The following is a 24,422-nucleotide window of genomic DNA, read 5'->3' as shown; positions in this document are numbered from 1 at the left end:
GACATGGGTCCCCAGGCCCCACCTTTTCTACCACTGAAAGTGGGATTTCCTGAGGCAGTGTTAAGGGGCTGTTGTGTAGAACGAGCAAAGCTCCTCTGCAATGGAAAGCACTTCCCTACCAGTCCTCTCAAAAAGAAAACTGGCATAAACTGAGCTGGCACAATAGGATGGTGCATACTTGGCTGCTTTGCATTGACGTGAGTTGTGGTCTCTCTGCTGCTAATGGTCTGGGTTGCCTCCAAATCTGTTTCCTCTTCTGTACAGGGGAGGAACTGAACTACTTGATTCCTTTCCTCTTAAAGGAGATTTTCTCACATAATGCTAAGTTCCCTACACTGAAGAGGCAGAAAGCTGTTCCCAGATATTTGGCCAATCAGTCTACAGTGTCAAAAGTGTTCTGTTCCAGGTAGGCACTGAACTAATCTCCACTCCCTTAAATAGGAGCTGGCTATGTGCTTTTCTCTATTTCCTGAAGTCATCTGACTACTCCCTGCCCCAAACCTCAGGTTGTACTCATACATTCCAAGACTATGGTTTGCTTATTTCTCCTTGTGGGGTCTATCCTTGCTTAAGAGGCAATATTGCAGTCACTGTGAGTCTGCAACATCCCACAAGAGGACCCTAACAAGATGAGCTATAATACACTACTGTACTTGGGTTTGAAACACCTCCTATAGAGTTGAAACAAAGTAGCTAAATATGTTTAATAAGTCAACAGTGTGACAGTATAATGAAGGCTCAAAAATCATGACGTGTAAAAGAATGGTTAAAGTAACTGAAGATATTTAATCTAGAGAAGAAAAGACTTGGGAAACACATGATAGCTATTTTTAAATACTTAAAAGGGCAATCATAGGGAAGAGTGACTAGATTTCCTAACACCCATGGTAAAATTTATAGAGGTATACTGTTTGACTTGATATAAAGGAAGATTTTTAAAAAATGACTGTCTAGGAGTGCTCAAGAAGGGTCAGATGACCAGTGATTGGGAACATTTCATAAGCAGGAACAAGTAAGATCTGAGCCAGTTCTGTTGGCAGGGTGTCTGTGGTGTGTTCCTCAGTTAAGTAAGTACTATAAGCAGCTTCAGTGCAATGAATTACCATCACCCCCTTGTGGGCCTGGGTGTTGGGTACTCTAAGGAGGAAGTTAGGAAGGCAGTAATATTGGATCCTGGAATATAGTCAGACAGGAGCCTTCATGCAGATACCCTTTCCAGTTCTCCAAACACCCACTCACATGTGGTCTCAAAAACACCCAGTACCTTTACTTAGTTTTACCCACTTCACAATATGCTCAATATGAGCAATTTGACTCCCAAGCCTAGGTCAGGCCTGAGCGTTTCTCGTGAGTCATAGTTTTATGCTGAGGAGACTTGAGAGTTTGTGGAGGGAGAACCCCCCTGCCCGCGGGGGGCCGTGATGACAGAAGAAGTCTGTGGAAAGAGAGGGATCTAAGGAGTCCTGGGGAGGCAGGTCTAAAGGTCCAGGCCTGGCAGCATCACTGTCCAGGAAAGCCCCAGTTCCCATGGCTGTGTGCACGGGGCCAACTGTTCTCGGCAGACTTCATCCTGAGTGTTCTGTGGGGACCATGACTAGGGACCAGGCAGAAGGCGATGGCTGGTTGGAGGGAAGCCAGGCCCTTTAGTGGGGGAGGCCAGCTGGAACATAGCATTGAAGTGGGCTCGGCTTTCAAGCTGCATACGGTGGCCCAGTGGGCAGGTGAGTGCACGGACAAAATGGATCCGAACGAGCCCTGACTGCCCCCCAGAGACCAGCCATCCGTAGGAGTCCAGGTTTGGGCTGAAACGTACCTGTGAAGAGAATAGAAAACAAAAGAGATGCTCACAGTTGTTGCTTTAGGGTGAGTCTTAGCTGTAAGAGCAAAAAAACAAACAAACAAAAAAAGAGCCACAATCTGAAAGGATAGGAGGACCACGATGGGGTGAGAGGTAGGAATGAGAAGACAGTGAATGAGGTATGTCTATCATGCTCTGGAGGATGAGAGTGCCGGAGCTGTTTCCCCCCCTTCACCGTCTCCATTACCTTTTCATCTCCCATTTCACTGCTCACAGGCGCAGAGTTGGGAGGAAATGAGATGAAGGATGGCGAAGATGAGAGATAAGGTTTCTACCTTATGAATAGCTTCCAGCTGCAGCCGGTCCAGGCAGAGCCGCGTTTGCCCCTCTCCCTCCTGCATGCGCAGTATTGGTTCTCTGTGGGGCAGACCGTGGAATGAACCCTGGGGAGGAGGGTGTAATAGGAGAGAGAAAGCGAGCAGCTTCTTAGTTTTGCATCTTTCTGCTGGAACTCCTTAGGATTCCCTACTATACAAGGACTCAAGTTTTTTACTTTTTCTAACGCCACACCCATTCTCCTGGCCTCAATTTACCAAATCTGTGTCTTGAAAGAGCAAGTAGTGATGGTTGACGGTTTCAGCGTAAGTTCGAGCCTTGGGAGGGTTGGGGGCCCCGGATGAAGCAGAAGAGTGGTCCTGATCTTCAGGACTGTCCTGATATGGCATCAGATCTGCTTTATATATAGGCTAGAAAGAAGAATGTTAGATTAGGTTCTATAATACTGAAGACTGAATAAAAGTAAAAGAGAGAAAATTGGTTTGGAGCAGGAAAGACTGTAAGTAGTATGTTTAAACATATGTTCAGATGCACGAGGGTAGGGGAAATTATGTACAGCTCTATTCTAAGACTTCCAGGGAGAATATCAGGGCTGGGAGACCTAATACTAATTTGTACTCTGCTGCTAATTGGTAGCGCTAATTTGAGAGGTCATGTGGATTAGGACCCAACAGATGGTGCTGCTATTAAATATTCATATACGTACGAATCTTCGCTCTACAGGTCGTTTGACATTTATTGGGTTCAGCGCCATATCAGGCAATATAGCTGCAATGAGCTCCCCAGATATATCTCCTGCAGCTATTGTCCCGAGCCAGTCGGATCCTGAAAGACTCTAATAGAAAGAGAGAGATATTTTTCATTCATTCATTCACTCATATTTATTCAGTTCTGTGAACTGGTAACAACTTCACAGTCTGAGGGGGGAGAGACATATTTGCACAAACAAATATGAGTTTATCATAACCCATATCCCTGAAGATACAATTACCACACACCTGTCTTCTCCTTTTATCCAAAACTACTGCCTCTGGGACTTCCCCAGTGGTCCAGTGGTAAAGAATCCGCCTTCCAATGCAGGGGACGCGGGTTCGATCTCTGGTTAGGGAACTAAGATCCCACATGGCGCAGGGCAACTAAGCCAACGTGCGCCACAACTACTGAGCTCGCGTGCCTCAACTAGAGCTAATGTGCCACAAACTGCAGAGCCCACACGCCCTGGAGCCTGCGCACCACAACTAGAGAAGAGAAAACCCGCACGCCACAACTAGAGAGAAGCCCACGCGCCGCAACGAAAAAGATCCCGCATGCCTCAGTGAAGATCCTGCGTGTCGCAACTAAGACCCAACGCAGCCAAAAAGAATAAAATAAATTTAAAAATATCAAAACAAAACAAAACAAACAAACAAACCAAAAAAACCACTACTGCCTCTTTCTGACCACCACTAGGTGAGTAAAGGAAACGTTTTCCTGTGTAATGAAGGTTTGGAAGAGAGGAGCTCACCCAGACAGTGCCTTTTCGAGGGGCAGTGAAGTAGGCCTTGAAACCAAGGTAACCAGCATCAATATAATGAATTCCACAGAGTCCATAACTGTAAGAGAAAGAGAAAAGAAAACCTTGCTTTTTCTAAGATTAGATTCATTTCTTCCCCCACAATTCAAACTCTCTCAGTGAAACAACCCTCAACCCTCCTCTCCCCACAGCAATCTGGCACAGTGCACCCCAACCCTTAGGGCTTGCCCCCAGAGCTCCTCCTCTCTCCATCCTGCCGTACGAGGCATAGCAGTTGTCCTGAGCCACAGTGACGCCATTGTAGGGGAGCAGCCAAGCCAGCTCTGTGCTCAAGAAGCGCTTGATAGAGTTTATTGGTTCATAAGGTCGTCGAAGGTCCCAGAATTTGATTTTCCGGTCGCTCCCTGCAGAGACTAGGAAATGACTGTGGAAAGATGGGAGAAGAGGGAGAGGATCAAATCTGAACAAGCCTGGAAGAGTCAGCCTGTCCCAGTCTTCACCTCCCACCTCCACAACTCTCCTATTCTATACCTGTTAGCTTTGCACCATTGAAGGGTACGCACAGCCTGGTCATGGGCTAGGAAACACTGGAAGGGGTAGAGCTTCAAGGAGCCATCAGAGAGCCGTATCCGCTGCAGAGGCGAGTTCGTGGGAAGGTTCCAGAAAACCACCATGCCTGAGGTAGGGACAGAATGCGTAGGTATTAGAGCCAGGTTCTCCCTTCTTGTTCTAATTCCTTTCTCTGGCTCCTAGGATCTATGTCTTCTACTCTCAGACCTGATGCCTTATGAAAGGCTATAGGGATCATGATTAGCTAGCCAACATTCCCTCTATGGTTTGAAGACTCAACCTGATATTAGTTCCAATTCTCATCAACAAAAGTAATAGCTTAGTCTGAGATCTGCAGTTGAAAGATAGGTTGAATGAACCCAGTGTCCTCTACTCCCTACTAAATAAAAATAAAGGGATTTTTTTAAAAAGCATAAACCTTCCAGGACAAGGGTTTGCAAACTACAGCCCATGGGCCAAATACACCTTGCTGCCTATTTTGGTAAATAAGTTTGACTGGAACACAACCACACCCATTTGCTTACCTAAGGTCTGTGGCTGCTTTCACTTTTTAATGGCAGAGTTGAATAGTTCCAACAATGGCAAAACAGCCTACAAAGCATAAAATACTCACTATCTGAACCTTAAGAGAAATGTTTGCCAACTCTGCTCTAAGGCAAAGAGAACAGGCAAGGAGCCAAAAGCAATAAAATGTAGAGGAATAGAAAACAAATGGACAAATAGAAACTAACTCAGCTGATCCAAAACAAGCTGACCCCTGACCAGGCTGGCAGAGGACGAGGTAATCAAAAGTATAACTTTGATAAAAGTGAAAGACAAATTAAAGAACAATAAGAATTTAATAAACAAAAGTGGGGGAAAGCGGGACTTCCCTGGTGGCGCAGTGGTTAAGAATCCGCCTGCCAATGCAGGGGACACGGGTTCGAGCCCTGGTCCGGGAAGATCCCACATGCCGCGGAGCAACGACGCCCGTGCGCCACAATTACTGAGCCTGTGCTCTAGAGCCCGTGAGCCACAACTACTGAGCCCACGTGCCTAGAGCCCATGCTCCACAATAAGAGAAGCCACCGCAATGAGAAGCCCGCGCGCTGCAACAGAGTAGCCCCTGCTCGCCGCAACTAGAGAAAGCCCGCGCACAACAACGAAGACCCAACGCAGCCAATAAATAAATAAATTAATTAAAAAAAAAAAGTTGGGGGAAGCATGTGAAGCTAAAACCCCTTTTATACATAAACTCAGGAAATGTAGCATCTATGAGCCTTTTTGAAAAAACCTGACAGTGAATTACAGCTAAACAATATAAGTAATTCAGCAATGGAGGGGGAGACGGAGATCAAAGGACTGGTGGAGACAGGCAATCATTTTCAATATAGAGTTAAGATTAAGTAACTCTGGGAACTAAGATAGCAAAACAGCACTGAGTATCACATACCTTGACAGTGTAAGAACAAGACCACCAAAAGAAACACAATTAGGAGATCGTGAGAAGGATGACAGGAAGCGGTTAAGAGTGCTAATTCCCTTACCACCCTAGCAGGAAGTCTACTGGTGTGTCTAAAAGTGGAACTGTCATTTAAAAGCAATAACAACCTGATAACGCCAATTACTTAATGTTATTTATAATTTTTTACTTTTTTCCCTTTTAATCTTAAAAGTATCTTTATGGAACTAATCTCTCTGCGGTGAAGGAACATTTATTGGGAGCTTAACTAATTTTTCAGTTTCACTTGCCTTTTCCTTCCATGAAGTTAAAGTATAATTAAACTTAATACCTTTTAATTTAAAATAGTATCTAGAGTATGATCCCATTTTTACAGAATTCTTTATCTCTCCATCTAATCTTTTTATCTTTATACCTGCATAGAGAGCAGCATGAAATGATGTTTATCTACTCAATTATTTCTTTCTGAGTAGAAAAATTCTAGTGACTTTTTTTCTCTTCTTTGTATTTTTTTACATTTCATGAATAGTTTTAAGTATATAATGTTGAACACTGAATCAAAAAGGAAACAACAACAGAAAAACAAGCATATATAAAAGTTTAAAGAGCGGTAGCTCCTTATGTTCTGCTTTGCTTTTCACCATTATAATATCCAGCAGCCAGGTGGTGGTGGGGCCGGGTGGGCATCCAAGCGAGGCTAAGGCACTGACCACACTCAGAGGGGTCTGACGCTTGCATAGACCCCACCTGAAGGGTTGCCACACATTGGACCTGCAGGGACAGGAGAGACAAGGCTAGGATTAGGGATAACTACTGTTTGGAACAAAGGCTCCAATCCTTGTTTAATCCAGCAGGAGGTGGGAGATTTTTCAGGTGGAAGGAGACTCGCTGTGGAATCAGTAACGGAGGCTCAAGAAGATGGAGCCTTGGCTAAGGTAGCAGGTTTCTCACTCACCTTATAGATGGCAGGCTTCACTGCATCTGTGAGGGAAGAAGAGCAGTAACTGACACTCTACATCCAGAGGACTGAGGTCCTAATCAGGCCTTGCTCTTAGACCAGCACCCCCAGCCCTTTCAACCATGCCCTTCCCTCACACTCTTCTCTTTTCACCATCAAATGGATGAACCTGCCTCTATCTGCCCCCAGATTCGCCTTTCCTCCTGTTCTATCTGGTAGTGCCCTTCCTCCTATCAGAATGGCTAATCCCTCCACTCGGCTCTCGTCTCATCCCCTCCTTTTCCAGAGCGTGGCTCATTTGGTTACCCTCCCCTTCTCCTGCCCTGTCCACTTTCTCCCTCCCTGTTGGGTCACTCTCATACGCACATGTAAACATGCACTCTTGTCTTCTATCTAAATCAAACGAACAAACCAAAGCCTTCCTTTACCCATTATTCTTTTTTTTTTTTTTTGGCCACGCCACGCAGCATGTGGGATCTCAGTTCCCTGACCAGGGATTGAACCCACGCCCCTGCATTGGAAGCACGGAGTCTTAACCACTGACTACCAGGAAAGCACCCCTTTACCCCTTTTTCACCTCCAGCCACTGCCCTCATTTATATGATCCCCTTCACAGCCAAACTTCCTGAAAGAATTGTCTATACATTTCTGTCTTCACTTCCTCACCTCCAACTCCCTCCTCAGCCCACTCCTAACACCAGACCACTGAACGGGATTTCTCAGGGTTCAAACCTAGGTGCCCTCTTCTTTAATTACTCAGTGCTGTTGAAAAACAAATAAATTCAACCAAATAGGAGCTGCATTTCCCTGCCCCTTCCTCTTTGTGCTCACCTTCACAAAGGTGAATATAGAGGGAGAACTCTATATTCTCTCCCTCTCTTCACAACAAAGAGAGTGTGTTTACGTGTATGTGTGGTGGGTGAGGGCAGGAGAGGTGGAGGACAGGATCTGGGGGAGGAAGAGGAATATGGCAGGGGAGATAAGCCCCAGGCGCAAGCCTCAGCCTTCAGCAGCTCTTTACACAGCCAATTAACTGTGGTAGCAAGAGGGGGAAGACCTGAGAGCACAGGAGACCAGGGAAGGGGGGTAGATAAAAGGTAATGTGCTGAAAGTGGGCGGTTACAAGACTGCAAAAGAGAGGACTGCATGCAGGCATGAGGTCAAGAACAACATGTGTGAAGTCAGAATGGGAGGAGTGACTCGGTAAGGCTTTGTACTGCAGAGACTGGGCCTGGAGGAGTTTCAGGGGAGACAGAAAGGCCCTGCTAAGCTCTGGCCACAACTCCAGCAGCCCCACTCTCCTTGCTGTGCTACTCACCTAGGGGCTGCTGAGCCAGCAGGGCCTCGGGATGGGGCAGACTGAACAGCAGCACCTTCCCGTCTGAGCAGGCAAGAGCCAGGAGACCCAACCGGGGCAAGAGAGGCGCCTAGAGGGTGAGACCAGATCTGCACTGAGGCTTGCTGCCTTCAGGCACCTCTCAGAAAACTTTTCAGGTTCTGGTCCCTGAAAATATGACATGGAGTTGCTGGAAAAACTCCACCCACCACTCTCTAACCTCCCTCCCTCCAACTCTGGGAAGACGCAGGGCCCCTTTGTCCTGGCTCTGAGTCCTAGGGCCATCCCACAATCAACTGGGAGGTACCTTCCGAGGGGTGCCTGGAAGTTCCCACGCTCCACTGGGGCAGAACTTGAGGTCCCAGATGCAGCCGTGGTCACAAGCAATCCCATAGACAAAGTGGGCTCTGTTGTCAGGACTGAGAAGAGAAAGTATGTGGGGAGAATGGGTGGGAAGGAGGGGCCTGGAGCTGCCAGAGCCTGCGCTCCCCTTGTCTCAACCCAATCCGAGCCTTGACCCCTTCCCCTGCCCAGCCCCATCCTTCTCTCCTCCTCAACCACCCTCCAATGGCAGTGTCCCAGCCCCACCTCACCAGCTTTCTTGCTGCAAGGTCCCAAGGTCCCAGAGCTGGAGCAGCCCAGGGCCCGAATGAAGCTGGCTCAGTGGGTGTGTCTCATTCATGTCAGGGCTGGAGAAAAGAGCCACATACTGCGAGGCTGCTGCCCCCTCTGGCACTGGGCACCAGTCCAGAGCCCAGAGCGGTCCCCCCGTAAAGAAAGACACATCCCAGCGCTCTGGGTGTGCTGTGATAGAGCTAAATCTAGAGAAAAGTCAAAGATGGGATGAAAAAAGGAGTTAATAAAAGGTAGTACGGACTTCAGTAGGTGAATGGATAAACTGTAATACACCCAGACAATGGAATATTATTTCACACTAAAAAGAAATGAGCCATCAAGCCATGAAAAGACATGGAGGAACCTTAAATGCACATTACTAAGTGAAAGAAGCCCACCTGAAAAGGCTATATACTGTATGATTCCAACTACAAGATATTCTGGAAAAGGTAAAACTATGGAGATAGTAAAATGATCAGTGATAACCAGAGGTGGGGGAGGTGGAGGATGAATAGGCAGAACTGAGTATCTTTAGGGCAGTGAAAATACTCTGTATGATACCATATTGATGGATACATGTCATTATACATTTGTCCAAACCCACAGAATGTACAACACTAAGAGTGCACCCAAAGGTAAACTATGGACTTTGAGCTATTATGATGTGTCAGTGTAGGTTCATCAACTGTAACAAACGTGCCACTCTGGTGAGGGATGTTGATAATGGGGGAGGCTGTGCATGTGGGGGGCAGGGAGTATATGGGAAAAACCCCCTCAATTTTGTTGTGAACCTAAAACTGCTCTTAAAAAAGAAAAGAAAAAGAAAAGTAATGCGAATAGAATGGGAGCTCCACCTGGAGCTCCTGTGAACTGACTTAAGCAAGCACCAGAACATCAGTCACAGTCTACAGGTGAAACCAGTCCTAGCCACCATTTGTATCTTCCTCCTTTCCTTCCCAAAGTCTGTCTAGTCCTAGGCTTACCTTCAAAGATGACAGGTTGTGCATTCTAGTTTACTACAGTGTTCTCTCTAGGGCCAGTTTGTCTAGGTCTATCTGAGTAGATGTGACCTTGAAAACTGGTTTTACCCTCAACCTCCCTAGGCTCCCTCAGTCTGGCTAGCAGCGAGAAGCACTGCAAATTCGAGAGGGCTGACCAGATCTAGCCAGCACTCCTACCCTTGGGACCAATTGGACCAGCATTAAGGGAAGAACAGGGCCAATCTATCATCCCTTTCAACATCCATTTTTCATTTTTCTGTCTCCCAGAATCAGAAAAAGATGTGCAATCGTCACCTGTTTATTCGGTAGAGTGTGCCATCTTCAGGAAGTCCTTCACGTTGTACAGAAAACAGTGGCGACTTCTCCTCCTGGGGCAGGTAGTGAGCTGCCTCACTGGGGGAGGGCAAAGGGAATAGCCTAAATTTGGAAGAGTTTCATCCATCCTGGGATTCCCATTATAAATCTAGAGTCCTCTGTTACCCTTCTGTCTCCAGTGGTGTCACCCCCTCCTAGATTTCAAAGATGTTTCTTCAACTTACAGTTCAGATAACAATTGCCACTTCCAGGCTAAAGGAATCCATTCTGCAAACTCCCAGTATGAATGCTTCTGTTCTCGGCTGGAGAAACAGAAGCATCATGAATGAAGGAAGAGAGAAATTCTAGAGCAGCGCTGCCCAATAGAAGTTTCTGTGATGATGGGAGCGATCTATTATCTGTGCTGTGTAACACACTAGCCGCCAGCTGCAAGTAGCTACTGGGCACTTGAAATGTGGCTAGTGCAACTGAGAAACTGGACTTTTAATTATATGTAATTAATTGAAAATGAAATTTAAATGGCTTCATGCAGCTAGTGGCTACCGTATTGGACAGCACAGCTCAAGAGCTCTTGCTTTGGACTTCCTTGGTGGCGCAGTGGTTAAGAACCCGCCTGCCAATGCAGGGGACATGGGTTCGATATCTGGCCCGGGAAGATCCCACATGCCATGAAGCAACAAAGCCCATGCGCCACAACTACTGAGCCTACGCTCTAGAGCCCGCGAGCCACAGCTAATGAGCCCACATGCCACAACTACTGAAGCCCACGTGCCTAGAGCCCGTGCTCCACAACAAGAGGAGCCACCACAAGAGAAGCCCGCTCACTGCAACGATGAATAGCCCCCGCTCGCCACAACTAGAGAAAGCCCGCGCAGCAACGAAGACCCAAGGCAGCCAAAAAATAAAATACAATAAAATTAAAAAAAACAGAGCTCTTGCCTTTGGAGCAGTGCCTTTTAGTTATGAATGTCTTCACAGTGTTCTACCCTGTGAGTGCCTTCTGCCCTTCCCACAGCCCCACTGCTAGATCGTCCTTTGCACTCCTCCACCACCCTTTCATCCCCAGTCCCCATTCCCCAAGTCTCACAGGTCCTTGGTGAGATGAAGGCACTTCCAAACAGGAGCCATGATGTGATTTGGTAAGCCATTGGGAGCCACTCCCCGGCAGTGTGGCTTCTGCTTCTGGGGATCAAATTGAAGAAAGTGTAAGGGAGAGAATCGTATAAGCTGGAGGAAGTCCCCAGGAGACCGCTTTCCCAACTTTTACTTTTCTTGGCATTACTTCCTCTCCAACCTTTTACCTATCAGCATCTTAAAAGATTTGTATCTCAACCATTACAATGACTTCTTCATCTTCTGCTCTTATTCCTCCATCAAAACCGCAAAACCTGCTATCTGTTTTCTGTTCATCTTCCTTAGCGTGTCTCCATGGCACTTGATTCAGAGGACTCCTTTTGCTTCTTGAAACTCCTGCCCTATGGGGTAGTCTCTCCTTATTCCTCCCTCGTCTCTAATATTCCTCCGCAGGCTCTCCCTCCTCTGATCCATTTGGTCAGTGATGGTATTTCCCAGAGTCCCTCTGTCTCCTCAGCCCTCAATACACGTACTCCTCGTAATTTCATCCCATGTCTCATGGCTTTGACCACCATTTTAATGCCTGATTATCAAGTCTGCATCTTAGTAAATGTAAACTTTACTCAGTCTCAACTTTTCTACAAATTCTAGACTCAGTGTGGTGCTGAGCCATGTTAGAGCCTGAGGCAAAAGGGAATATCAATTATACGGTTGCTATCTTTATTTAAATTTTTGATATTTTCTTCACCATAGATTTGTTGCATTAATTTTGATTTTTAAAATGTTGCATCGAGATATTTATCTTGATTACTGGGGGTTTTGGTGCTCCCTTAAATGTTGCATCTGGGAGAAGTAAGGCACTGGTCCCATATATCTGACTGGCAAAGAGACGTCTCCAGAAGGATGGCCCTTGATCTACCAGCACCTCCAACTTGACATGTCAGAAAGTAAACTCATCACCTCGCCTGCCCACCTTCCCCCCTCCAGTGTCCCCCACTCTTTCTGTGTTCCCAAGTTCAGTGTATGAGAGCACCATCAAAGCTGGAAACTCTTACTCCTTCCTCTCCTTCAACTCCCAACTGCTATTAATTCTCTTATATATCTCTTTTATCTGCCTCCCCGTCTTCTCTTCCTTCACTGCTTCATTTAGGCCCTTACAACCTCTGGAACTGGAGAACTGAACCTGTCTTCTTTATTGTCAACTGCAAATTAATCTATTTTCCTAACTGATCATGTTATTTTTCTACCTAAAAACCTCTGTTGTATAGAGTTTCTGTTTGGGATGACAAAAGTTTTGGAAATGGATAGTGGTGATGGTTACACTACATTGTGAATGCACTGAATGCCAACGAATTATACATTTTAAAATGATAAATTTTGTTTTATCTATTTTACCATAATTAAAGAAACACACACACCCTTTGTTGGCTCCTATCAATTTTAGTCCTTTCATCCTCTCTAGTTTAATCTTCCCCACCACTTTACCACAGGCCCTATGCTGCAGCCACAGCCAATTTCTGGGAAAACCATCCTCTCTGGTAAACTTCTATTCCTTTCGAGACCTAGCTCAAGTATCATTTCTCCATGAAGTCCAAGCAGTTAATCATCCTTCCTCTATATGCCTAAAGCATATTGTTCACTCCTGATGCAGCACTTATTACACTGTGAGCTCTGTAAAGCAGGACCTTGTCTTATTCATGCTTGTGTTTCCTAGCATAGAGTAGATGCTCAACATATGAACGAATAATCTTGTTTAGTTACACCCACAGCCCCTACAATCTCAACTGTGTTTGAAGTTGCTCTTTTTTCCTTTTACCTGTTTTGGCCATCCTAGTTACTAGGCCAAAGCTTTCCTCCTAGGCGTCCTGCTGACCCCCTAATAATCCTGCTATCCCCATTCACTTTGTCTATTCAGGTTACCCCTGAAGTGGATCCACGTGCGGTGCTCCGGGGCACTGTAGGCTCGGGGTCAGACGAGCTCTCACTTGGGGCCTCACTTTCTTCTCCATCTTCAGCCTCAACCTGGAGAACGAAGTCTTCGTCCCGTGCAGTGTCATCCTCTTCTTCTCTATAATGACAGGCTGCCTGCTGCTGGCTCTTCTTGGGTTTCGTGGGGCTGCTCACCTTGGGGCTCTCAGGACAGGACACTGGAGCAGGCAGGGCTGTTGAGAGCTCTTCAGCCAGTTCCTGAAGATACAGAAGTGCCCTGTAGGATAGGGCAGAGTCAGAGCAATACTCACAGACACTTAACTGAGAGCCCACTTTGCCCGACACTTGGCTGATTCTTATCTCACTAGATCCTCCCAGTGACCATGTGAAGTGGCTATTAATTTCCCTTCCCCTTTGATAGATGTAGAAACAGAAATCCAGGAAAGTTAAGTAACTTGGCCAAGATGATTCAGATCACATATGTGGAATCTGAACCCAGGTCTTCTGACTCCAAGTCCAAAACACTTTTCACTCTACCACAGTCAAAGATCATTGAGGGCGAAGGGAAAGAATGGAAGGGCACATATATACTGACATATACTGGGCAGTAAAATTGCAATGAAAACTTGGAGGACATTGTGAAAAATGTGATAGGATATGAGGTACAGAAAGGAACCTCCCAGATAGACAAATTTAACCACAGATAAACTTGCTGTGGTAAGAGCTAGAAGACTGCTCAAGTCCCCAGAACCCAGACACCACCCCTGCTTACCTGACACCTCCTCACAGTCCACTCATCTCTCCAGCATCTGCCCCACCCTCATCCCTTCGCCCAGCCCCCCTCCACCAAGCTGTGCCCCAAAATCCTTACACTTGGGCAGCCCTTCGGCGGGGTCGTTCCCCAGGAGGGGTCTCAAAGTCCTCAGGGGGCCTCTTTGGATGTGGAGACTCTGGCTGATCTAGGCCTTTTGACAACTTCAGCAGTAGCAGATCTGCCTTGGACTTTCGACCTCGTTTCTTAGGCATGGGGGTGGACAGAGGGTTGGATTGATCTAAGAGACCAGGAACCCGAGGGGCTGATGGAGAATTAGGCTGCTGGGGCCTTTTGGGGCCTTTCCGTGTCCTACCACCTCTCTTCGGGCCAGGCTTTGAGGCCCTAGGCTTTGGGACCTTTGACATCTCTGAAGAAAGATCTGTAGAGAAGAATATGGGTCTGTGAGATGGGACCAGAGCTCAAGCCTCTTTGGAACAGATTACACCATACCCAGGTTTGTAAGGTCCTATGAGCTCAACCTGCTCTCGTTCAACTTAAGCTGAGCATGGGGAGATAAAAAGCTGAAAGGTCAAGGGACATACCTTGCTGTTCCAGTCTGGAGAGGGTTTCCTGTTCTGGAGGGAGCCTCCTCTCATCAAGAGAATCCTCAAATCCAGGCAAAGGGGTAGGTAATGACGTCTCTATGGAAGCCTCCACACTGGTTGTTTCTGAAGAGGCCTTGACATCAAGCTGGTTTAGCACCTCTTGTCCAGGAGAGTCTACCACAGTCATGTTCCCCACGGGGCCGGCCTCCTCCAGAGCAACACAGCCGACCCCGTAGGGATCCATCAGCACCCCCTAAAATGGCTGCGCCTGCATACAAGAGACATACAAGTGAGTAGAAGGTAAAAGCTATTTGCACTGGCTCAGATTTTTCTACTTTCCTGTCTTTCTCTTCTCACAACCGTTTCTCCAACCTCCCCCCACCTTCCCCACCAACAAGAAACCCAAGCTCTCTGATCATTCATTCATACAGCAATAATTACTAAGCATCTTCTACATGTCAGGCACTATTCTAGGAACTGGTAACATGACAATAAGCCAAACAGACAAGGTCCCTGACCTCACGGAGCTCACATGTTAGTGGAGCTGACAATAAACAAACAAACGATAATAAAGCTACCATTTATTAAATGCTTACTATGTGCCAAGTATTGTACTAAGTGCTTTATTTAGATGATTTAAAGTGAGTGAACAATTATTTAACTCCTCTCCCTGAAACCCAATGAAATGAATCATCCCCTACCCTTCAAAAAAAAAAAAAAAAAAAAGGGAGAGAGAGAAAATCACCTGTTATGAATGTAGGAAAGGGCCACAAGTTTCTAGAATAGACTATAAAGAATAGCTGCCAGATACTATAAAGTTTACATCAAATTGAAGGAGGACAGGATGACGAGATCTGACATCCATCTTTGTGAATATTAGTCAAGGTACAGATTTATTTAAGAATAAGTAATTCTCTAGTGTCCTGCTAGCAATCTTTCAGCTGGATGGGGGAGGTGGTAGCCTATGAGACAATTAAGGAGCATCCTACTAAATTAAGAGACCATTTTCACACTGAAGAATAGACTAAAAAATGGTCATGAATCTTCATTTTCTTCAAACCCAGGAAACCAGCTGTGCAACCATGGACCAAAGTAAACTGACAGAGATAAACAACACACTGACTACCAAACCAAAAACCTGAGCAACATAGAACTCTGCAAGGGCCCAGTTTTTGGCCAGAAAAACCTACTTGTCTGTAACAAAAGGGAAGAAATAGCTCAGATCCCAGGAGGAACCTCTCCATAGGTCTATATATGTCTTAAGGATAAAGAACTCATCAGCCTCAGTGGAAAAGTGTGCTAATACAAATACCACAAGAAATATCATACAAATTAAAGTTTCCAACTGTCTCTCTTGAGGAAGCTACAGTCTATCATTATAAACTATAACAATAGCCAACTCTTTAACTCAGGTGCTAAGGATACATTATAACATCATATGCTAGGGATATAATATAACACTATCAAGGTAAATAGAGGTCAATGAGAATCCACCTACATTGTTCTCTGGTAAACAGCAAACCCTGAGAGAACTACTCCATTCAAAATTAGTAATAAGCAAAAAGGATCCAATGGGACCTATGCATAGTTACTATGGAAAGAATAAAAAGGACACAAATGAAAAAGGTGAAAAGTACCCTTTCAAAGAAAGCCTCCAGAAAACAAGAAATTTTCCAACAAAAGCTTCTATTCTTTCAAAAAAGCCAAAGAGACTGTGGAATCCAAGATTTAAGAGACGAAAGAAGAGATAAAACAATGGCAAGGCAAAAAAAAAAAAAAAAATGAGCTGGCAGTCATAAGGAAAGAAACTGAGTAAAAGAATAAAATCAAAGAAATGAAAACCAGAGGAGAAGCAAAATGCTGAAACTATATGTACTACTGAAAAGACAATCAGTGATATGAAAGACATGTTTGAAAAAAACCACAGGTTGTAAAGAGATAAAAGTGATTAGTGAGAAGATGATACGGATGAAAAGAGAAAGTGGGAAGCCAACATATGAATAATTGATGTTCCTGAAGAAGAGAGAAGAAAAATGGGAACAGAAAAAAAAATGTTCAAAGACCTAACAAAAGAAAATTTCCTGAAATGAAAACTAGAAATGCGTACTTTCCTAACATAAAGGAAGATCTCAGTCTATAGATCAAAAGGGCTTATGGTGCAAAAGGGAGACAAAAATCAATAAATACTCATCAAGACCAAGAAATACAAGTGAAGATACTAAATTTCTCCTACAAAGAGAAAAAAATCAGGTCAGCCTCAGAGTTCTCAGAAACATTTGATGTCAGAAGATAAAGAAACATTAAAAGGATCAAGAGAATTCTTTACTTAACTGTCATTCATGTAAAGGTAATGGGATGACATTCTAAATATGCAAGTTTCTAAAAAAATCCACTTGAAGACCTAATTTAGCCAATGAAAGATAAATCAATATAAAGAACTTTCTAGTGGAGAACTTGTGTTATTAAAAGGCTGGTAGTAAGGATTTAACCCAGTGACACATCATTAACTGTGGTAACTACAGGTATAGAACAGACTATAAATTAAAAATTTCAATGCCCCACAATGTAAAAATACCAATATTCTGATTGTAGTAGATTGGGGCAAAAGAAGAAGTATTTTAATTTTGCTTCTAAGGTTGACAAATTGAAAAATATAGGTTTACTAATACCATTTTTTTTTGGGGGGGGGTGGCACCGTGTGGCTTACGGGATCTCAGTTCCTAGACCAGGGATTGAACCCCAGCCACGGCAGTGAAAACCTGGAATCCTAACAACTAGGCCACCAGGGAACTCCCTACTAATACCATTTAGATGTTTAATAGAACTAAAAACAGTATACTATATTGCTTCCAAAATACCCAATAGGGCTAAGAAACGGAAGGAATTTTCTAAAAGACCACATGATAAAAGATCATTAAAAATAATGGAAACACACACACACAAAGAAAAAGGGAAAAAAAACAACACAAGGGTGACAGAAACATGATAAATAAAAGGGATTTATTACAGGGTATTAAATGGTTCACATCAGTGGTTCTCAAAGGGTGGTCCCAGAACTGGCACATCACTTGGAAGTCAGTTAAGTGCAAACTTCCAGTCCTACCCCAGACCTACTGAATCAGAAACTCTGGGATGGGGCCAGCACTTCATGTTATAGCAAGCCTTTCAGGTGATTCTGATGCATACTCAAGTTTGAAAACGACCTGCATAGAGGATCACTGGAAGGGTTGGGGAAAAAACGTTTAGGAACAAGTACTTGTCAAATTGAGAAGTTGTTTACAGCTGCTGGTTCAAGAACCACATGGCTTCTCCTCTGCCATGGTGGGGAGCCAGAAGCTGGCTGAAGAAGCCCCTGCCATAGCTGATGGCTCCGTAAACAAGCTGCCTCTGCAATAATCAGAAAGTGACCAACTGAGGAAGACTCTTCTCTGGCTTCCAGATCCAGAGCCGTACCACTGCCACAACCTGCAACAGCAAAATGCATGCCTTCTGGCCTGCCTCCTCTCTAAACTCAAGTCCAAATTTGAGTTCTTCAAGAGCACATTTGATTGGCAAGGCCTAAATCATATTCAGAATCTTGGATGGAAAAATTCCAGGAAATGAAATTTCTAGCTTTCCAGGCTCTCAAATGGAGGGTGCTCATTCTCTCACATCCCACTTACCCCAGGGTAGAAAGTAGGATCAGTGTTTTCTCAATTCCTCTCCAGTGTCAATTCTTGACCAATAGTCCTCCCCATCTTGTAAAAACCTTGTTCCTTCCAAGCTCATAACATTCAGCTAAATCACTGCTAGTCACTCCACGGTCACACCTGAAACTTGTCAGCATATAAAACCTTTTAACCTCTAAAATCACTAAGACACCCAATATCTGATCACATCCTCCCATCATTACAGCTAGATTGCTCAACTACTATCACTGTATCTATTCTTTAACCATATTAATTAATCCACTGATCTCTCCAATTTCTCCCTATGTCAGCCACATACCATGTAGTTTAGACTCCTTTATTTTAATCAGACTCTTGTTGATATTACAAACTTCCTTTCTTTTTGTCTTTTTGTTCCATAGGCCCGGCAAAATTCAAGCCTGGATGAACCAATCACCCATCTTCTCCACGGGAGCATCTAAGGTAGTTGAGCACTGCAATCACACGTTCTCTCTAATCAGCTCCCATACCCTCTCTCCTCCAATGTCTGATCCCCTAGTCCTCAGCAGATAACTTAGCCTCAGATTTCTGAAACAATCAAAAACCATACTTCAATTTCTTGTCAGATAACCTAACACTCCCTGCCTCTGAGCACCTCATCCACTTTCTAAAGCCAAACTTTCCACTTGTGTTCTAGTCCCATGCCCCCTCCTGCCCCACCCAAAGAAACTGAAGATGTTTATCCTTTTCCTTTCCATTGGCTCCTTCTAAACAGAATTTAACGGGAATCCCCTAGTGGTCCAGTGGTTAGGGCTCTGCGCTTCCGCAGGGGGCACGGGTTCAATCCCTAGTGGAGGACCTAAGATCCCGCATGCTGTATGGTGTGCCACCCCCCCACCCCCCGCCAAAATAAATAAAATATGTGCCTCGCCAAAATAAATAAATAAAATAAAATTAAAAAAATAAACAACATTTAACTATTTTTTAATTTTCATCTTAACACAAATACAACTATCCTTCAACCCACAGTTCTCCAACTAATATCCTCCTGCCCCTCACAGTCAAACTTTAAGAGTTGTCTGCCCTTGACGTTTTAATTACCCTGCTGCATCCTAACTAGGATATTGCCCTCAACTCATCACTGAAGCTAAAGTGATCAATAACTGTTGTGTCAATTAGTCCAATAAACTCTTCTCAGTCTCGTTTAACTTGACCTCTCAGCAGCACCAAGGCTCCTTACCACTTGTTTCTTGAAACATTCTCTTTTCTTGAGAAGCAATTCAAGTGCAGTAACCTTCCAGATGTTTACAAAATTTCCTCAGTCTTTTACAGTTGTCTTACACCTATTTGGAAGCTTTTTTGCTTGTTTGCAAACTCACCACTTTTGTCTCTCCAAAGTATTCAGTTTAGTTTGCTTTCTTTTCTTTTTCAGAATTGTTTTTATAAAATCTTTAGTTGATACAAAATACTTATAAAATAAGTGTAGAATATAAAGAATAACAATAAAACACCTGTATATCTGCCATGTTTCAACTTACTTTTAATAGAAACAGTAACTCTTACATACTCAAATTTCCTTAAAATTTAAATATGTCACAATTATATAAACATAGTGACAAATCAACTGATATTAAAAATGTTCGAACCAATACAATGACTCTTGGCAAGCATTCAGTTCAACTAGTTAGAGTGACCAGGCCTATAGGAAAAAAACCTACAGGCTTCGAGAATTCATTGTGCCATGGGCATCAGCTTGTATGCTTTACACAGGAAATGGAGAATGTCAGTTAACAGAGGCAGCTAGTTAAATGGAATCAGTTAAGAGAATTTCTACATGTCTTAAAGATTTTTCCATATCATTTTCCCACATACATCTTTTTCATTCTTCTTAGTTACTATATGGTGTTCCATAGGATTATAGTTTATTTGGATATTTCCCATTTAATGGACAATTGGATTATAATATTATTACAAATAATATTGCAATGAATAGTCTAGTATAGATCTCTTCATTAATGAGAAATTATTTTTCTAGAATAATCATCTGAAGTGGAATTACTGTACTGGGTTAAAGGGTATACACATTTCAAAATTTAACAGATACTGCCAAACAGGTCACCAAGGTGAAAATCAATTTATACTCTTACTAACTGTAAAAATGGGTATACCCTTTTTACCACCCCTTGTCAATCTTTGATTTTTGCCAGTCTGATGGTTGAAACAATTCTTCCCTACTGTATTTATTTGCATTGTCCTGATAATAATTGAGATTAGCAACTTCTTTTTATATGTTGGACATCTATGTCTTTTATGAATTGCCAATACACATAATTTGCCCATATTTCTATAGGACAAATTGATCATTCCTTATTGATCTGTGCAGTTATTTATGTTGCAAATATTTTCTCTCTGTATCTACCTTTTAAAAAAACTTTGCTCCTGTTTCTTGCCAAACTGAAGTTAAATTTTATGAGTTAAATTTCTCAGTCTTCTCCTTTATGGCTTCTGTTTGTGTCTCTTTTTTTGGCCATGTTGCATGATGCGGGGATCTTAGTTCCCTGACCAGGGATCGAACCCGTGCCCCCTGCCGTGGAAGTGCAGAGTCCTAACCACTGGACCACCAGGGAATTCCCCTGTTTGTGTCTTAAAAAGGCATTTCCTACCCTACTGATATAATATCAGGATATAAAGTATCTTCTTTTATTTTCTTCTAATAATTTTTCTAATTTTGGATTTTACATGTAGCTCTTTAGTCCATCTGGAATTTTCTTATCATAAGAGATACGGGTATTTACTTATTCCATATCTATCTTCCTTAAAAGTTTCAAGAGATAGGGATCTTGTCTATCTGACTCACTATTGTATCCAGAACCTGGTACGTGGTAAGCGCAATAATTAACCTTTGTTGATTGAACAACTAACTTCTCAAGGTACAAAAATCTCTATAAGGATTCACTTCTCATAGAAGGCATGGCATTGTGGTTAATTTCCATTTTTGACTTCACAATGCAAATTCTGGACACAAGTAAGGGATGTTGAGTAAATGTGTACCAGAGTTTATAAGACTTTGCATCTGCACCCCAACTTGTCTGGTTCCCATGCTGCTCCAAGGCTGCCAGCCTGATCTCCCCAGATGTGGAAAATGATTAGATAACACTGCTCCTCAAGTATGGAATTACTTTACACACACTGTTTGGTCTAATACATTGTTTCCCAAAGTGTTCCTATGGTACAACTGGTGGTATGCAAGATGATTTCTGAGATACAAAAATGAACGATTTTATTTGACTAATTGTGTTTTTATTTTAACTTGTATATATAAAAAAAAAACTATAACTAGTCCATGAAACCTATGGTTTCATCTACATTGTTTAGATCAAGACTAAAGCACTTAAATCTTAAAATTAAATCAATTTAAAGAAAATTACTAAGAAAACAATACTACAGTTGATAAGAAGGGGTGGCCAAAAGAGACGAAGGCGCAGGAATGACAGGTTTGTGTAACAATATGCCCCTGGGGCTATAAGGCTTGGCACCCCTCTAACAAAGTGAGTTACCACGGGTGAAGCTGAAGTCACCACCTCTGCCTTCCCCAACAGAAAGCCAAGTTGCTGCGGGATAAAAGGACTAGATTGGGAAACATAACTGGCCCCTGGCTGCGCCAATGAGGTTGCAGCGCGCGGGGCACAACCCCCAGGGTTAGAAGAGCCTCACCGAGGAAGAGGCTGGAACACAGCAGAATGAGAAGATCGACCCGCTACCACTCTAGGGGTGACCGCCTGCCCTTTCTCAGTCCTGGGCGTGGGGTAGCTTTCACCACTAGCCTGTTCGGGAAGCGAGCCCTGAGTTTCGTAAGGCTGAGGACTACGGTAGGTTCGCAGAGTCCGAGGGTTGCAATGTAGGCAGCGCCGCGGCCGGGACACAGGATGAGGTGTTACGGACACCGCGTGGGGAAAGAAGGCGAGACCCGAGGAGAGCAGAGATGGGGGATGCACGGTTGCCACCGTGGGTTAGGGAGGTGGGGACCACGACGGTTTCCGGAGGAGTTTAGGGGCTGGAGGTCGCGATGCTGTGCAGAGGCGGAAAAGCGGAGCCGGAGTTGGTTCCCAATATCTTAGTGCTACCGAAAAAGAAGTGGGGTGGGGGGGTAGTAATCGCGGGGCCCCGCACATCCCGCTGTTGTACACTCACCCTCACCAAAGTCCTTCCGGAAGTCCAAGTTCGAAGATGGCGCCGCCTGTCTGGTCGCCGTTTTATGACGAAATCTGGTAGCTACTCTTCATTGACGTCCCCCCAGTGCACAAGGTAAACACGTGGGCTTGGTTGGGAGTTTGTGCCCCAGGACGTTTTCTATTAGACTGTGTATTCCATAATGCAGTGCGGCGAGCGTCCCCGAGCCCTGTCGCAGCGGGCGCAGCTCCCGGGCCTTAGCGGCGCAGGGGATGCCGCTGCACGGCCTTATGGGAATTGCAGTGTCCCGAAGGGAAGACTGACGCCTGCGCGGTGACAGTCGTCGCGCCCCCGCCGGTTCCCACGCGGCTTCTACTCGAGCATCGAGAGTGCGGGTGCCCAGGCCTGAGTGTCGCTCCCGAGCGCGGAATTCTGGCTTTCTGTCGAGACTACCGGCCTGTGGCGGGCAGGGCCGGGCTGATGTGAGAGTATTGACCTGCAGCCCCGCCGTCGAGCCGAAGACTGGGAGACAAAGGAATCCTTGCCTCGGGGGACGACTCCGGCTTCCCCCTCAGGGCAGCCCCCAGCAGATCCAGCCACTAGTGAAGTCAAGGATGGACCCGAGACAGAAACACAGTGAAAGGAAAGAGCAGTAGAAAAGCCTGGCATGGGGACGCTCTACTCAAGTGATCCTCGGGCTTGGACCCTCCCCTTGGTCGTAGGCCTTGCCCCACTCCCTCCCTGGGAGGTAGGATGCTGGTGGAGAAAGAATGTAACAAACTTCCGCCCTTTCCTGAGGCATTTAAAGCTGTGTAAATCTCACAGGTCTCCATACAACGAATAGTGGAGTTCAGGATGTATAAACAAACAGGAAAGGGTGGGGTAAACCAATCTTTCTCTTACCAGATAATCTCATCTATTAAATTCCCTTGGTTACACAAACCATTTAAGAAAAGCATGGGAGAAGCTAGCTAAGATTTAAAATCTGGAGCAAGGGGACTCCCATCCCATTTGCCCTAAGTGGCCTAAAGACAAGCTAAGGCTGCGCCGTGGCTTAGGACTGACTCCTTTGTGAGAGTGCAAAATCGGGTGCAGTCGAGGCTGCAGTTCCTCTAATACGGAGTATCTACAATGCTTGTCCAATGGACAGCTCTCAACTTGACAACTTCAAGCATTTATTTATTTTTCTATTAAAAATTTTTTTCAAGCATTTATTTCTGTAATGAACAAATCTGACTCTTCTCCATTCCTGTTGCCTCAGATTAGACTATCTTTGACTTCAACTAAAGCAAAATCTTTTTTATACTAATAGTTGTATTTATTTGGGGGATAAGACATTCACATGGCTGAAAATTCAAAAGATACATAGGGTATAAAGTGAAGAGTACCTTTCACCTCTGTGTCCAGCCTCCCAGACCACATCCACCCAGGCAGTTTTCTTGTTACAGGTCCAAGATACTTTCTGTATTTATACACATGCAAATACATATATATCTCCACCCCCCCTTTTTTTTTAACCTTTTGGCCATGCTGCGCATGTAGGATCTAGTTCCCCAGCCAGGGAGTCTTTCCCCTTTTTAATTCAAACAGCAATTACACACACTGTCCTGCACCTTACTTCTTTTGAGTGTACCTTGGAGACTATTCCATTTCTCTATATAAAAACCTTCCTTATTCTGTTATGATTGCTTAGTATGTAATTATATGAATGTAGTATGATTAGCCCTTGTTATTATTAATGGATATCCAGGTGGTTTCCAGTCTTCTGCTATTATAAACAATGCTGCTATAAATAACTCTATCTAAGCTACTTCAAATGTGCAACTACATGGCTAGCATAAGTTCCTAGAAGCAGAACTGCTGGACCAAAGTTTAGGTGCATTTGTGATTTTGATTGATAGGCAATCTTTTTTTAATTGATCTGGTTCCCTGCCTCTAATCTCTACCAGCTACCTTTCTAAAGCACAGAGCTGACCCTGTTGAACCTCTGCTTAATTTTGATGATTGAGTGGTATGCTCAATATGTAAACATGAATTCATCATGATCTTTATACAGAGAAAGGCAAAAATTCAACAACTTCTCATTGTATGCCACTGGAAGTAACCAGTGATCAATCCTGAAAACTGGCAATTAAAAGGAAAGAATTAAACATTTATCTTGCCTTCCAGTATGAATTGTAATTCAGAATAGTAACTGATGCGAGGGAGTTCTTTATAGAAGATTATCAGCTAGTACGTATGGAATGATGTAATTAGGAAAAAAAAATTTACCATGTTGCATCCTCTAATGAAATAATTCAGGCAACAATAAAAGTGGATGAAACCACTAAATGAAAGTTTGTTGGGAAACTTTAAAACAC

At 44.2% G+C, this 24,422-nt stretch overlaps 1 protein-coding gene and 1 long non-coding RNA gene across 3 annotated transcripts; one reads left to right on the top strand and one right to left on the bottom strand.

Annotated features, from left to right (window-relative positions):
• Nucleotides 1-761: 761 nt before the first annotated feature.
• GTF3C2 (general transcription factor IIIC subunit 2) lies at nucleotides 762-22,275 on the bottom strand. Of its 2 annotated transcripts, XM_082357716.1 has the most exons (19): nucleotides 22,084-22,275; nucleotides 14,243-14,513; nucleotides 13,758-14,079; nucleotides 12,878-13,163; nucleotides 10,971-11,065; nucleotides 10,108-10,185; nucleotides 9,863-9,961; nucleotides 8,546-8,773; nucleotides 8,260-8,371; nucleotides 7,935-8,043; nucleotides 6,614-6,639; nucleotides 6,300-6,429; nucleotides 4,179-4,323; nucleotides 3,910-4,071; nucleotides 3,639-3,726; nucleotides 2,841-2,969; nucleotides 2,392-2,544; nucleotides 2,134-2,241; nucleotides 762-1,813 (listed from the first exon to the last, which is right to left on the bottom strand). In XM_082357716.1, exons 2-19 carry the CDS (start codon nucleotides 14,487-14,489, stop codon nucleotides 1,595-1,597), a joined length of 2,736 nt encoding a protein of 911 aa, XP_082213842.1. In that variant the 5' UTR covers nucleotides 14,490-14,513; nucleotides 22,084-22,275; the 3' UTR covers nucleotides 762-1,594. The 2 variants fall into 2 exon arrangements, with proteins under 2 accessions (XP_082213842.1, XP_082213841.1); XM_082357715.1 differs by lacking the exon at nucleotides 22,084-22,275 and having other exon boundaries at nucleotides 14,243-14,519.
• LOC309612268 lies at nucleotides 22,108-24,091 on the top strand. The gene is made up of 2 exons (XR_014235076.1): nucleotides 22,108-22,197; nucleotides 22,271-24,091. It is a non-coding gene; the product is annotated as an uncharacterized lncRNA (long non-coding RNA).
• Nucleotides 24,092-24,422: the final 331 nt, after the last annotated feature.

This window comes from Balaenoptera borealis (assembly GCF_965194805.1).
Source record: "Balaenoptera borealis genome assembly, chromosome: 15".
NCBI classification, from domain to species: domain Eukaryota; kingdom Metazoa; phylum Chordata; class Mammalia; order Artiodactyla; family Balaenopteridae; genus Balaenoptera; species Balaenoptera borealis.
This window is presented reverse-complemented; position numbering and strand designations above follow the sequence as displayed.

Bases quoted from the DNA above. Each gene is read 5' to 3' on its own strand.
- GTF3C2 (XM_082357716.1), bottom strand. From the start codon at position 14,489: ATGGATCCCTACGGGGTCGGCTGTGTTGCTCTGGAGGAGGCCGGCCCC. The intron at 4,072-4,178 runs GTATAGAATAGG...ATCTTTCCACAG, and splicing joins CAATGGTGCAAAGCTAACAG to TCATTTCCTAGTCTCTGCAG. The intron at 2,970-3,638 runs GTGAGCTCCTCT...TCTTTCTATTAG, and splicing joins CTCGAAAAGGCACTGTCTGG to AGTCTTTCAGGATCCGACTG.